Genomic DNA, 13897 nt, shown 5'->3' with positions numbered 1-13897 from the left:
AAAAAAAACAATGTACTTATAAATAGATGTTGGAATGGGAATAGATAATCTCTTCTCGATAAGATGGAATGTAGGTTAAAGGGAGAACAGTCAGGGAGGTGCCCTATGATAATTATGATTTTGGCATTTACATTTATAGCTTAATTAAAAATGTTTATAAAAATAGATGTTCATTTGTGCAGTATAACACTTATGCACTCACTTTAAATTACGTATTAATGCCAGTTTTCGATATTGAATGTTCTGTATTATGTGTTTGTTTCTACCTACACAGAAATTGAACAAGGCAGTTGTGGAGATCCTGGAATCCCAGCTTATGGCAAAAGAGAGGGGACAGGTTTTCGTCACGGGGACAGACTGTATTTCGAGTGCCTGCCTGCCTTTGAGCTGGTCGGGAAGAAGAACATCACCTGTCAAAAGAACAACCAGTGGTCAGCTAAGAAACCCAGCTGTGTTTGTAAGTTCTTGGATGCTTTATGGTGGTCAGACTTTTCATATGCCATGCTCAAATAGGTGTATGAGCATGACAGAGCACACAAGAGCACATAAATGTGTATGTGTGTTTGTACAGATGAGTGCAGCGAGGGCTGCATAATAAATGGTCAGATTATCCCTGCAGTTTGCCTAGCGGTGGCTGCAGATTTTAAAACAATAGGAGGGCTTAATAGCTAATTACCACCATGAAACCCAAACACAGAGAGTAAGTAAGAGAATAAAAGTGTGTGTATATGCGTGTGTTGGGGGGGTTGTATGCCTACTCTTGTATTATTCATAAGATAATAGGATGGACAAAAAGCTGCAGAATCAAGATAAACTTTATAGAGTTGAGTGACACAAAGAAAAATGGCACAAAACTCAATTTGACTACATAATGCTGGGAGACAATGTTAATATAATTAACGTTTAGGTTTATTAAGCTTGTCTTTGTCATTGAAGTTGATAATGTAAATACGATTTCCAAATTGTTTGCATGTGCATTGAACTTTATGGATATTTATTCATAACCCTATTCATTCAGGTTTATTCAGGTAATCCTAAACCTTACCATCCCTTAGTTACGGATGTTGCCTTGGGAGACTTACTAACAAATATGTCAGATCACATTCTCTTGCTTACTGCAGTGTACAGTTTCCAAGGAAAAGCGAAGTTACAAAAATCACATATGGATGAAAAACTAAGTGAAAACTGGTCATTATCATGTTGATGCAAAAAGCAGAAGTAATCCCTTAGCAAAGACACTGAGCTCAAACCCCCTACATTAACCTTCTGTGATTCATCGGTGCTGATCCTAGCCTAGTAGGACTGATTTTAGACTCGATTGTCTGTACGGAGCCACCCAGAGATTATTTGTGAAAAAAGATCGTTCCCCCTGTAATGCCACTATACAACTGCAAGAGAGTTGAGTGTTTCTAATGGTCCTAAAATTTCAGTGGAGGGACTCATCTTAACTCTAGAAAATCCTTTAATTTCAAGTGTGTCTGATGAAGCTATACAGCTGTTTCAGACACTATTTCATTGTGCGAGATATATTTTTAATTGAAATGATGTAGGTAATGTATCAGAATCTGTCCTGGGTGTACCAGGAACTTATAAAATATCTTTATAAAACAACGCTAACTGCCTTCATTGTGATGTCATCAATCGCCCATAACAGTTATAAAGTGTAATCTATTAAATTTGTTTTAAAAAATCTTTGTGAGAGCGACTGGCCGAGACTGGGTCTTAAGACTAATGAATAGAATCTTTACCGAGCACACATAACGATTGTCTGCCAACTGGTAGCGCCGACTAAGCCAGACCGGCAGTGACCAGGTCCACCTAGGTCCAACCTGTTGTCATGACCTAGTCACATTCACCCATATAACACTTTACACTTTGATAACAACAGAAACTTTTTGCTGCCTTCCAAAAAAATGTAACATCCAATTATTGTGCTGTTTCTCTCTAAACATATTCCACTGGTGCGACTGGGATACAGTGACAGCCTTGACAGAAGTTAGTGTGAGAGATGAGACCATTTTTCTTTTTCATTACCCACTCATTTCTTTTTAATGCACACTGATAGAAAACAATGACTCTTTTGTGATAACATTTTTTTAACATTTTGAAATATTTTTGACAAACCAGATATGTTGTTGGTATTCATCTGCTCCTGACAGATGAAGGTTCAATTGGTCCCATTACGGCTTCTCTTATTAAACTATTCTATTCAAATTTGGCATTGGTAAAGATACTTTTGTGACAATTTTGTCACGATAAACTATAAATCTATTTTTGTTTTTGAATTTTATTGACAGCTTGTATACCATCCAGGCATATTTCATAGTCTGTGAATGTATTCGATAAAAGGAATTAAATCACATTATCACGTAGTAAGAAAAAGTAAAAGGAATTCTTCACCAGCTAAAACAATTGTTTGTTACTTTTTTACTTCTTCCCTTCCCTTTTCTTTCAGTTTCCTGTTTCTTCAACTTTACCACTCCATCTGGGGTGCTGCTATCCCCCAACTACCCCCAGGAGTATGGAAACAATATGCACTGCGTGTGGCTGATCATCACCAACCCTGAGAGCCGAATTAATCTGGCCTTCAATGACCTCAGCATGGAGAAACAGTTTGACTTTCTCTCTATTAAGGATGGAGGAAAGGTAGTGTTGAATTATAAGCTGTCTTCCTCAGTCACATCTAATAAGTCTTTGTGAAACTTCATCATTGACTTGTCTTTCGCTCATTGTGCTTGTCAGCAGCAAAAAGCAGCCTGCGTAATTATGTGAACTATCTAAACAGACTTTCTCTGGGAATCAATGGCAATGCAAATGCTAGTTGTTTTATTTGCTCTTTGCAGTGTTTACTTGTTGACTTTTTCCCATTTTAGTTTATGACGCTATTGGTTCCATCGCAAAATTGTTATCTTTCTTTGTCAGGCTGAGTCTCCTATCCTGGGCACCTTCTCTGGTGATATTTTACCTCCTCCCATTACAACCAGTGCTCATGTTGCACGGCTGGAGTTCCTTACTGACCACACATACACAGACAGAGGCTTTAACATCACATTTACAAGTGAGTATTGACTATTAATTCAAGGGGATGAGGGAAAGTCTTTAAAGCTTATGTCAAAAGCCCATCCTGACTGGATGTATTGTATTCCATCTTGTTTGTGCACATGTGATTATGTGTACGTGTGTATGTGTGTTTCTCTGTGAGTCTGTGTGTGTGCACATGGAGTAGGCTTCATAAGTAACTTGTCATATCTGTGCGCCGCTCACACACTGCATTACGTCACATAGAGAATTGACAAAAATCCTGTCTTTATTGTTTAAATAGAGACTTGACATCTAAATAAAACCCAAGCAAAGCTGCAGCATCCTAACCTGACAGATACATTGCGGCAGTTCTCATTATATTCTATTCTGGGCACCTGCTGACTTCTAAGGAAAATCCAGATGGGGTTTATACTCTGACGCAGTATATGTTGGCTGTATGCTGGTAAAACCTTTTCGTGGATATACTGTAAGGTCAAAGTTGGATAGAGTTGTTCTATTAAGTGTATATGTACTATTGTGTAATGTATCCCATCCCAAAATAAATATGTCATTATGAAGTGTCTAAATATAACCCTTTAAAGGCATAAGACTATTCCATAGATAGTTAAGGTGCCTTTAGGAGGTTTGTCTCAATAAGACACTAAAATTAGATCCAGTGATTCACTTTACACAAGCAAGGTCATGTTATTTTTACTTTTAGGGTTTGTTTTCTCTACCACAGTTTACTATAATGTTTTAAATAAAGAATGTTTTATTTAACTGCTTGAAAACATATTAGTTGTAGTAATAGTAGTTATGTTGTTGTCTCATTGTTTGTCAGAAAATAAAGGATTGTTGCATGTGAAGAAACATTTGTACATAACCTTTTATAACATTACAGACATTTTTTTCTTTTGCATATTTTTCTGTTTTTTTTCCCTATATAGTTACTCAACAAAAATGAAATGCATTTCACCAAAACAGTGCTATTAAATAATCATAATGTGGAAAGTACTGTTGAGTGGAAAAGTTTCCATTCCTTTATTTTGAATAGTCAAAAGGTGTAAAACTACTTTTTTTCATCAACATTTTTTGCACATTTGGTAATTACAATTGTTCTTTCATCAGAAAGTATTAAACGTTATTTTTTTAACGTTTTTTAAATAGACAGGGATGCAGCCTTTGCACTTAATTATAGAACATGAAATAGAATTCCATGTTTTATCTTATCTAAACCACTGTTAAACATAACACTCCAACAGAGGTTTTTATTTGTATTTTGTACGTTTGGATACAAACGTAAGAGTTTGAATGTGTTTCAATTGAAGCTCTGCACTGTGCAACATGTTGTAGGACTACAACAGTTTCATATTGTTAGTTTTTAAAACCCCTTTTGTTGTAGCTAAATGACTGTGATATACCTTTACTACTATACCTGAATGCATTAAGGCTCCGACTTGTCATTTACAAATAGGTCAACAACCTCAGATCCCTTTGTAAAGCCACCGCATGGACAACACACGTCAGCAATGCATTAACTTGCAAGTTGGATGAATAAATAAATAACCAATGCAGCATGATGAGTGAATGTCAAGAGCACTTAATTGAAGATGACGGTTAGTTGCTGGGAACAGTGTCATCTAACTGCAGGACTGTTTTTAGGGGGCTGTGGGGCAGAGCAGACAACTTCCATCATTCATGTTAATTAAGGACATGCCAAACTGTATTGTGGGGATTTTTGGCACATTAATAAATAAAATGATCGTGATGGATGAGGTGTGGCTGACACTGTGTTTGGGTCCAATGGATACAGAAGAGGGATTCATCAACACCTACACGTGTCACCCACCAGCCACCTACCACCAGTGTGCGTACAAGAATAAGAGCGAGAGAGATAGTGGCAGAGGTGATGTATTTGTTTACATGCCTTGTTCCAGGGTTATGCCTCTTCTAGCTTGACTGTGTTTCTTTGTTGCCTTTCTAACTGGTTCCTTCTCATTCAGAAGTCCCATGGCTAATGTTTTGAGGATGTATGCACACATTTGTCCTTTTTTGTTTACTATTATCTGAATAAGGTGTGATTTTCCACACTCTAGAATTACTTTAGCAGGTTTTGTGAGAATATATGCTGACATTGATAAACAATGACAGTAAAAGAAAAACATGGCTAGTGACTTTGTAATTAAATAAGTTTTAATTTTTAATTTTTTTATGTTTTTCAGACATTGACACTTGACTTCTGAATTTCTTCTTTTCAACAATCAAATTGTTTTAGGAATTAGGAAACCAATTTTTTTGAAATGTCGTGGTATTATGTATCGGAGAGGAGCAATTGGTGACTTATTTTATCAATTTTGTAATCACCTTTGTCTTCTCCCATACAAAAACTACATCTACGGTTCCAGCTATTAATTATTTTAGTAATCAAGTACTCTATTGATTATTCCATCAAGTAATCAGATTAGAAATTATTTTGTTTTAGTAAAAAACTTGTGTAGATCCCCATTTCTCAATTAACCTTTAACCATTAAAAAAAGCTCAAAATCTGTTTCATGTCAAGCCATTTGTGCCCAGAATACAGGTACCAATGGATACCCTCTAAAACCACTAGCTAATTTAGCCTACTTTAGTGATGTAAGTTAATGCTTGTAATAAATGGTGCAGATACTATTGTCTTTAAGCAGCAAAACAAAAAAATTACTTCAGCGAAACTCTCAGCACAGCAGAAACTCTTCAGAGGAAAGGATATGTTGTAGCTAAAAATGTTGAAAAAGATTACATGGTTTTGGACACATCCTTAACACAGTCGCTTAGTTTCACTGTAGACATTGTGGGTCTGTGTTCAATAGCTGCTTGCTTGCTGTACAGAAGAGATTTTAGACTCATACTGCTTCCGTAAAAGCACAATGTCACAGCAGATGATTAAAATACAGTCATTGAAGAAGTTATGGTGCCTGTGCGTAAAAAATTTGTCAATCTGAAGACACATATCGATTCAGTTGCATTCTGACTGCACATCAACTTAATAAAGTGAAAGAAACTCAGCTCCAGTCTGTATTTGATTGATCAGAGTCGCATGCAATGCTCAAAACAAGTCTATCAAGTTAAGGAGCGCTGGGTGATTTTTGGTTGCGATCAGCTCCAGTGCACTCTGACCCCTGTCAGGGTGCGATGTAACCCCTGAATAATTGTTTGTGGTTTTTTTTTTTTTTTTTTTTTTTTTTTTTAATGACCAAATCTTAGCTAACTAGATACCATGACTAACAACCATATTGATTTACATTTAATGACCTTAACATTAATGTTAACCGTGTGTCAGGTTAGATTAGTTGTGCAATATTACTAACCTTTTTTCAACTTGAAGTGATCCCAGACATTATGTTATTTTCTCTTGTCTGTCTCTTCTTGACCTCGCCTTTCAGTCCATGCCATCAAAACATTTAGTTATGTAGAGTAACCAAGTTACTTGAGTTACTCTTGTTTTTCAAGGTATCATTTAAGTTTAACCACATCTTCTCATTGCATCCCAAATAGCATTTCGACACAACGAGTGCCCAGACCCAGGTGTTCCAGTTAATGGGAAGCGTTTTGGTGAGAGCCTTCAGCTTGGCAGTTCCATCTCTTTCCTGTGCGAAGAAGGCTTTGTCAAGACCCACGGCTCCCAGACTATCTCCTGCATTCTCAAGGATGGCAACGTGGTGTGGGACAACGCTGTTCCCCGCTGTGAAGGTGATTAAAGAAGAGATTGCCAATTTTTTTCAATCCAGTTATTTTAGCTACATTCTCCTCCAAAGTTGTAGCATTGGTGCATGAAACAGTATCCTTAGATTTACTGACATAGTTTTAGTGTTAGGAAGGTAAGTAATAAGATGTTTTCTTCTGAAGACATTTGCTTCATGGTATTGCCCCTCATTAGCTGGTTCCACACTCTGTTTTAATGCATAGCACTGATGTAGCCAGACCAAAAAAATAAGAGTTTGCCTCAGAAAAACTGGGTAGGCCACTGCTATTTTGTGTAATCACAGAGTAGTTGAATAAAGCTAAAACCACTAGTGCATTTAATGTTGTGGTTGATCAATGTATATTCAGATAGAGTGCACAGTTAATAAAATGCTTTTCTGTCCAAACTCACACTTCAACAATTGTTGGACTACCATACCCGAAGCATCCCTCGGAAAACTAAAGTCAGTCTTTCTTTGTTTTCCTCCTTCAGTCCATCTTTGGCATTAAACCGCAGCCGTTATTTTCCCATCAGTTATTTTTTCACAGCAGCTGGACACTGACTTTAGACAGACTAGCCACCCTGTCCATACCACAGGGCACCAGAAGTGGTGCACATTCCCTAATAACTTCCTGTCAGCATTACCTCACTGTGGCTGGCAGATGTTTCTTGACAAACACAATTTATAATTAGTTACAGCACACTGGCTTTGAACAAAACATGATTGTTAAGCTATAAATTGGCTATAACAGAAAATAATTTTAAATCTGAAAAGCCAGGGTCTGCCTGTGTTTGCCAGGCACACTCTGGCAAAAGACTAGAAACTACACTGCTGCAACATTTTAATAAACTTATCATATGATTGTATGTTTGTTTTAATGTTTACTACAGCTAATAATAATTTCTCTTAGAATATTTATCCATCCATCCATTATTTGTGAACGCTTATCCTGTGTAGCGTCACAGGTGGCTTGGGCCTGTCACAGCTGTCATAAGGCGAGAGGTGGAGTAAACACTGGACAAGTTGCCATTCTATCTCAGGGCCAACTCAGAGAGACATATACAGACAAACAATTCACACTCATATTCACACTTATGGGCAATTTAGAGTCACCAATTAACCTAACATGCACGTCTTTGGACTGTGGAAACTGGAGTACCTGAAACTGAAGTACAGGGAGAACGTGCAAACTCCACACAGGAAGGCCACAATCAGCTGATAATGCAAATTCATGACCTTCTAGCTGTGAGGCAGCAGCTCCAAACCCTCCACCACTGTGCTGCTTGTTGATTAGAGTATGGGGAGTCTTAGAAGTCTTCACTTGACTGATTAGACTCCATTGTGGTTTTGGTTTTTTGATTAAGCTACACTCAGTAACCCATAATAACAAAGCAAAAACTGACTTTTAGAAATATTTGCAAATAAATTATAAAGGAAAAAATTAAATATCAAATATTCCAACCCATTTTAACAACACTGAAATTTAGCTCAGGTGTCTCCCATTTCTCCTAATTGTTGCTGAGATGTTTGTACAGTTTGACTGGAGGGAAATTGATTGACCTGACCTGATGAGTACCAGAGATTCTGAGTGGAGATGGGTTTCAGAATCACTGTAGCCTTCTGCCTATTTGGGCTTTATGGCAGAATGACGAAAGTCTCTTCTCAAAGCCTACTTAGATTTTGAATTCTCAGACTGTGGGAAACAAGATTTTATGGTCTGATGAGACCAAGATCGAACTTTTTGGCCTCAATTCTAAAGGTTATGTCTGAAGGAAACCAGGCACTGCTTATCCACTCTTCGATACCATCTCATCATGGTGGCAGCATCAAGCTTTGGGGGGATTCCGCAGCAGGGACTGTAAGAGACTGGTTAGGATTGGGAGACAACTTATTGGAAGTAAAGTACAGAGATATCATCAATGAAAACTGGTCCACAGCAATGAGGACCTCAGAATGGGCTGAAGGTTCCCCTTCCTACATGAGAAAAATCTTAAGTACACAGCCAAGATAACACAGGAGTAACTAAGGGACAACTCTGTAAATATCCTGAATGTCATATTTTCTTATAAGCACTGTATATTACCCCTAGAATTTAAACATTGGTGGTGGTGAGAAGGGGATGAATGAGATTTAGACATGGAAACACAAGCAGACTGGAAGGGTGAACAAAGACCCCAGAGATAACAAAGGAGAGGTCAGCGTAGCATGGAAACGGAAGCAGGTTCTGAAGAACCTAGTGAAAGATAGGTTGCAGGAAAGTTGATCAATGCCATGCAGACATTAAAGCTTATAGGTGAGGGACAGTTTTTATTTTGACACCTGTGAGATGATTGGACCTGTAGTAGACCTGCAATGGAGTGGCATTGGCCAGAGAAGGAAAAGCTCCCTTGAGCAGCAGATGTGTGATGTGGAGGAAGAGAGATGGTACATATGGAAAAGAAAGAGATATGTATAAACTGTCTTCTCTAAAAGGCCAATATACTGTAGCTGGCATAGGTAAGATTAAATTAGGTGTTAACTAGCTAAAGTTCTCAAACATCAACAGCGTAGCCCACAGGTAGGAAAGTAAAAGGCCAATATGGTTCTCTTTTCATGATAGGCAAAGGAAAAGCCATTACTGAAACATGTCACTCGCCCCTGTTTGCCACCACAGCTTTGTATTCCTCTGAGACCATCTATCATACTGCTGCATTTGTAGCTTAATGCGTTTTATAGATGTCCTTCAGTAAGCTGAGTTTGCTGATTAAATAATTTCACTTCAAAGCCAGGGAGGGGCTAGCACTGTAAGCCCTTCACTGTGTCTGTGTGTTCTGGTTAGGCATAGGCGGTTAAAGAGATGCGTGGCAAGGTGAACAGCAACTGAGAAGGGGCCAGTGGATGTGTGCTAGCGATCAAAGATGGTTTCATTTATCTCTTTGATGGAGACACCAGCAGCATCTCTGTAAAATGAGTTTGAATTAAAGACAACAACATAGGGGAGAAAGCATGCAGTGCATGCATGCAAATTGATACAGTATGTTAGGCTTATGCTTGTATGGATATGTACTGTGCACACACATTAAAAATAACAGGCATGTTAATAGGAGTATTACTTAACCTTGGAATTCGTGGTCTCCACCTTATATTAGGTATACCATGGCATTAACAGAAATGAGATGAGCCCTAACTAAAGCATGCGATCATCTAGGAAGGTTGTCATATATCAGCTGGGAAAGTCATACGTAATTCAATATCCGTCTGTTGTTCCTCTCTCTCTCTGCTTTCTCTCTCTTCCGTTAGCCCCATGTGGAGGCGATCTGAAGGCTCCCACTGGGATCATCCTCTCCCCAGGCTGGCCCGAACTCTATAAGGAGGCCCTTAACTGTGAATGGATCATTGAGGCTCCTCCAGGCTACCCCATCAAGATTATCTTCGATAAGTAAGTCATTGAGATAGCAAGTGCCTGTCATGCAATTTTTGCTTTGAATTTTTCTTGCTCTTACCTTCTCATAATGAGCATGTGTGCTCACCCATCTTTCTACATTCTTTCTCTATTCTTTATCTTTTCGGCTACCTTTTCTTTGTTGGGGTAAGACAACAGATCTAATGAACATTAACATAGAGCCTAACTAGAATAATTCATACTATGTCTATTTAGTGCTCTAAATTCTTTATCCTTTCGTTTGATACTCCACCTCCTGAGTATCCACAGATGTCGTTTCACTGTCTGTACACATTTACATCGAAATGCACATAAAGAGACCCAAACAAGACCATGCACTGTAAGTAGAGATGGTATGTCAAGGGGAACCAGAGACATGGGAGAGACGGTAATTTGTCCTGATGTCTGAGAGAGAGAAAGAGAGATACAGTCATAAGATCAAACGCTACATTAGCGTTTCACTAAAGCTCATCCTTGCAAGCCCATCTCATTCTTGTCCCTGCCATGATAGCATGCCATGCAAAATGGATACAACAGAAATGTTTGTTGCTTTTTAATTTTTATGTAACATCAATAAAATATCACAGACTGCTTCATTTAGCCGACATACTTCTGAAACTAAAAATGTATTCGTGGCTTTGAAGATAAAGTGGCTCTGGCACAAAGACACAAGTATGCACACGCACACACGCACACACACACATATGCTTCAAAGATGCGCTCACCAAAGCCTAACAGATATCTTAGTATTTCCAAAAACTCACTTTCTGCAGTTTAAAGATAATTACATTTAACCATGCTAGTTTTCTAATGTTGGTTATAAGCTAAAAGGTAAAAGTTTGATTAAACACAGATGTATTTTAAAATACTGTAGACCCCATGTATATTTAGACATCGAGTCACTGTAAGTGAGGTAATCAGACAGAACCTTAATGTTTCAGCAGTCAACAGAAACGCAGCAAATAAAAATATCTTGTTTTCCGGGTTTTAGGTTCCGCACAGAGGTCAACTATGACGTCCTTGAGGTCCGTGATGGACGATTCCCCTCTTCACCTCTAATTGGCAGTTACCAGGGCACCCAAGTTCCCCAGTTTCTCATCAGCACCTCCAACTTCCTGTATCTCCTCTTCTCTACTGACAAGAGCCACTCTGACATCGGCTTCCGTATTCGCTATGAAAGTAAGAGCTTTGAGCTTAGACCTGAAGACACAGGATGCATATACTGTAAAGCAAGGGCCTTCCATGCCCAGCCTCTAGAAATGAACTAGGTACAACTGCCACAAGCCTGGTTCACTGCACTAGTATAAACTGTTGAGTTTTGGCTGTAAATACAATATCACCAGGCTGTCAGTATCACCATGAAGCCATTATAGAACACCTATGATTGGAGAGTTGATGCGTTGAGATTGAAACACATACACACGTTTTCATAACAAAATGTTTCACTCATCTCATATTTCAGTCTTTAAGACACACTGGTATCCTCTTTCACTATTAGCACTACTGTTAGAAACTGTGTGATGAGGACCAGAAAAGACCTTGGAAACTTCTCATTGTTTCATTCCTGTTAAAAGAAGATGCTTGTAAAAATGATTTTATCAGACTGGTTTTGGGAGTGCAAACTACCTTTAAACATTCAAGGACTTGTTAAAAAAGATTATAAGCAAGTGGGTTTGCTGTATGAGTGGCTCTGAATGTTTTATCTATGATTTCTCTTTCTGTGTAGCCCTGCAGTTACAGTCAGATCACTGTGTGGACCCTGGAATACCTGTCAATGGACAGCGGCACGGCAATGACTTCTATGTGGGCGCGCTGGTGACATTTAGCTGTGATGCCGGGTACACACTTAGTGACGCAGAGCCTTTAGAGTGTGAACCCAATTTTCAGTGGAGCCGCCCTCTGCCTAGCTGTGATGGTATGTTCTATAATATTCATCTAAAAATGAGTAGTCACCTGCCAGAGTTCCAAATATTCATAAATGGGATTAAATTTAAGTGTACTGTTGTATGCTGTTATAGATAAAATGAAAAAATGTTTTTGAACACTTCATATACACTTCATCTAACAATCCTCGTCAGATCATAACATTCTTTTCAGCAATTCTTGTTGTATAGTTTAAAAGTTTCTTCCCCATTTCATCTTAAACTTTTTATGTGTACAGTATGTCACTGAGCTTGCTCTTTGATGTTTCCTCTTTTACTCGTCTGTAAATACTTTCATATTTACCAGCACTATTGATTTCTGACTACTTTGTAATAATATTGATGATTCAACTCTCCTCTCTATGTCATCATGAAGGGCACTTCTTGTAAAAATGCGTTTTACAACATTGTAGATGCACCCGCGAGTTTTACCTGTTTTTTTTTTTTTTTTTTTTTTTCTGGAAATTTCATTTGTCTTCTTTGCTTGCTCCAATATTACCTCTGCTCTTTTCTCATGTCTTTCCATCATCTATCTCCTGTGCCTTTCCATTCGCCCTGTGTCACCAGCATTGTGCGGAGGTTATATCCAGGGCAATGTCGGCACCATCCTGTCACCTGGTTTCCCAGACTTTTACCCACACAACCTTAACTGCACATGGATAATCGAGACCTCCCACGGCAAAGGTTAGCAGAGAAATTCAGTGTCAACACATGCAGCAGTCAAATTCAATTTCCTTTTCCGATGTTATTTCCCCCTACCGCGTGGCCTTTTTATTTTACCGAACAAGCTGTGTGTGTGACTGAAGTGCTGAGAGGCTGGCCTAGGGCTACAGCACCACGGCACGACTCACCAGTCTTGTCACCTTTAGTAGAGCGCTCATATCAAATCGACATAGCCTTATTTGCAGATTCTCGCTCTGTGTTGGTGTAATGTGTTTGATAAGTAGTAGAAGACGGAGACATGGAATTGATGCTGTACACATCATGACACTAAGAGAGCCTTAAGCTGTTAAAATTGTATGCTGATTAAAAGATTTAGCTGTGAATGTCCTTTTTTTTGTTACTCAAATTTTAAATTCCAATTTAAACAAAAACCACAAGACTTCCAGTTTACTTATGCAAAGCACTTAATTTTTCCTTTTCAGGAGTCCAGTTCACTTTCCACACTTTTCACCTTGAAAGCCCTCACGACCATTTGTTGGTGACAGAGAACGGCAGCTTCTCTCATCCCCTGTGGAGGTTGACAGGCTCTACATTGCCTCCACCTCTAAGTGCAGGCCTGTTTGGAAACTACACAGCTCAGATCCGCTTTCTGTCTGACTTCTCTGTTTCCTATGAGGGATTCAACATTACCTTCTCTGGTAAGTCGTAATAATCAATTGGAAGTGACTCTGACCAAGCGCTTGGGTTAAGAAGGGCCTGAATGTTAAGCACTTAAGGGTCGTGTTGAGAGAGGACATCTCAGGCTCCTGAGTATTGGTCAGTGACTTGCTGAGACCATTTAATAACAGGGGACTCTTTAAGTCATTGAAACAGACACAAACATTGATGAGGAGGACATCATACATGAGGAGAAAATAATTGATCTTTTCTGGAAGTATGTAATGACACGCACTTTAGCATGCATAATGAAATATATAAGAGAGTTGATTCATTTCATTTAACAATTAGCATAGAGCCCAGGCAGCTCTTTACCTACTGAGAGCATCATTTCACCTTGTTTTGTTTCACAGCATCCGTTGATTTGAAGAAATTGTAATGACACAATATTACAAAATCCAATATACTGTAATGTCAGTTTAAAATACCAA

At 38.6% G+C, this 13897-nt stretch overlaps 1 protein-coding gene across 2 annotated transcripts in view; it reads left to right on the top strand.

Annotated features, from left to right (window-relative positions):
* The window catches only part of csmd2 (CUB and Sushi multiple domains 2), a 244172-nt gene that overhangs the window by 138941 nt on the left and 91334 nt on the right, over positions 1–13897 (top strand). For both annotated transcript variants that reach the window (XR_010914488.1, XM_067505569.1), the window contains exons 13-21: positions 275–457; positions 2456–2646; positions 2923–3058; positions 6556–6750; positions 10023–10161; positions 11156–11343; positions 11891–12079; positions 12654–12770; positions 13232–13447. Coding sequence is in view for 1 of the 2 variants with exons in the window: in XM_067505569.1 (XP_067361670.1) it covers positions 275–457; positions 2456–2646; positions 2923–3058; positions 6556–6750; positions 10023–10161; positions 11156–11343; positions 11891–12079; positions 12654–12770; positions 13232–13447 (1554 nt within the window). In the remaining variant the exon portion in view is untranslated. The remainder of the gene's footprint in view (positions 1–274; positions 458–2455; positions 2647–2922; positions 3059–6555; positions 6751–10022; positions 10162–11155; positions 11344–11890; positions 12080–12653; positions 12771–13231; positions 13448–13897) is intronic.

This window comes from Channa argus, chromosome 1 (genome assembly GCF_033026475.1).
Source record: "Channa argus isolate prfri chromosome 1, Channa argus male v1.0, whole genome shotgun sequence".
Classification (NCBI taxonomy): Eukaryota; Metazoa; Chordata; class Actinopteri; order Anabantiformes; family Channidae; genus Channa; species Channa argus.
The sequence above is the reverse complement of the archived record's forward strand: the minus strand, read 5'-3'. Positions and strand labels throughout refer to the sequence as shown.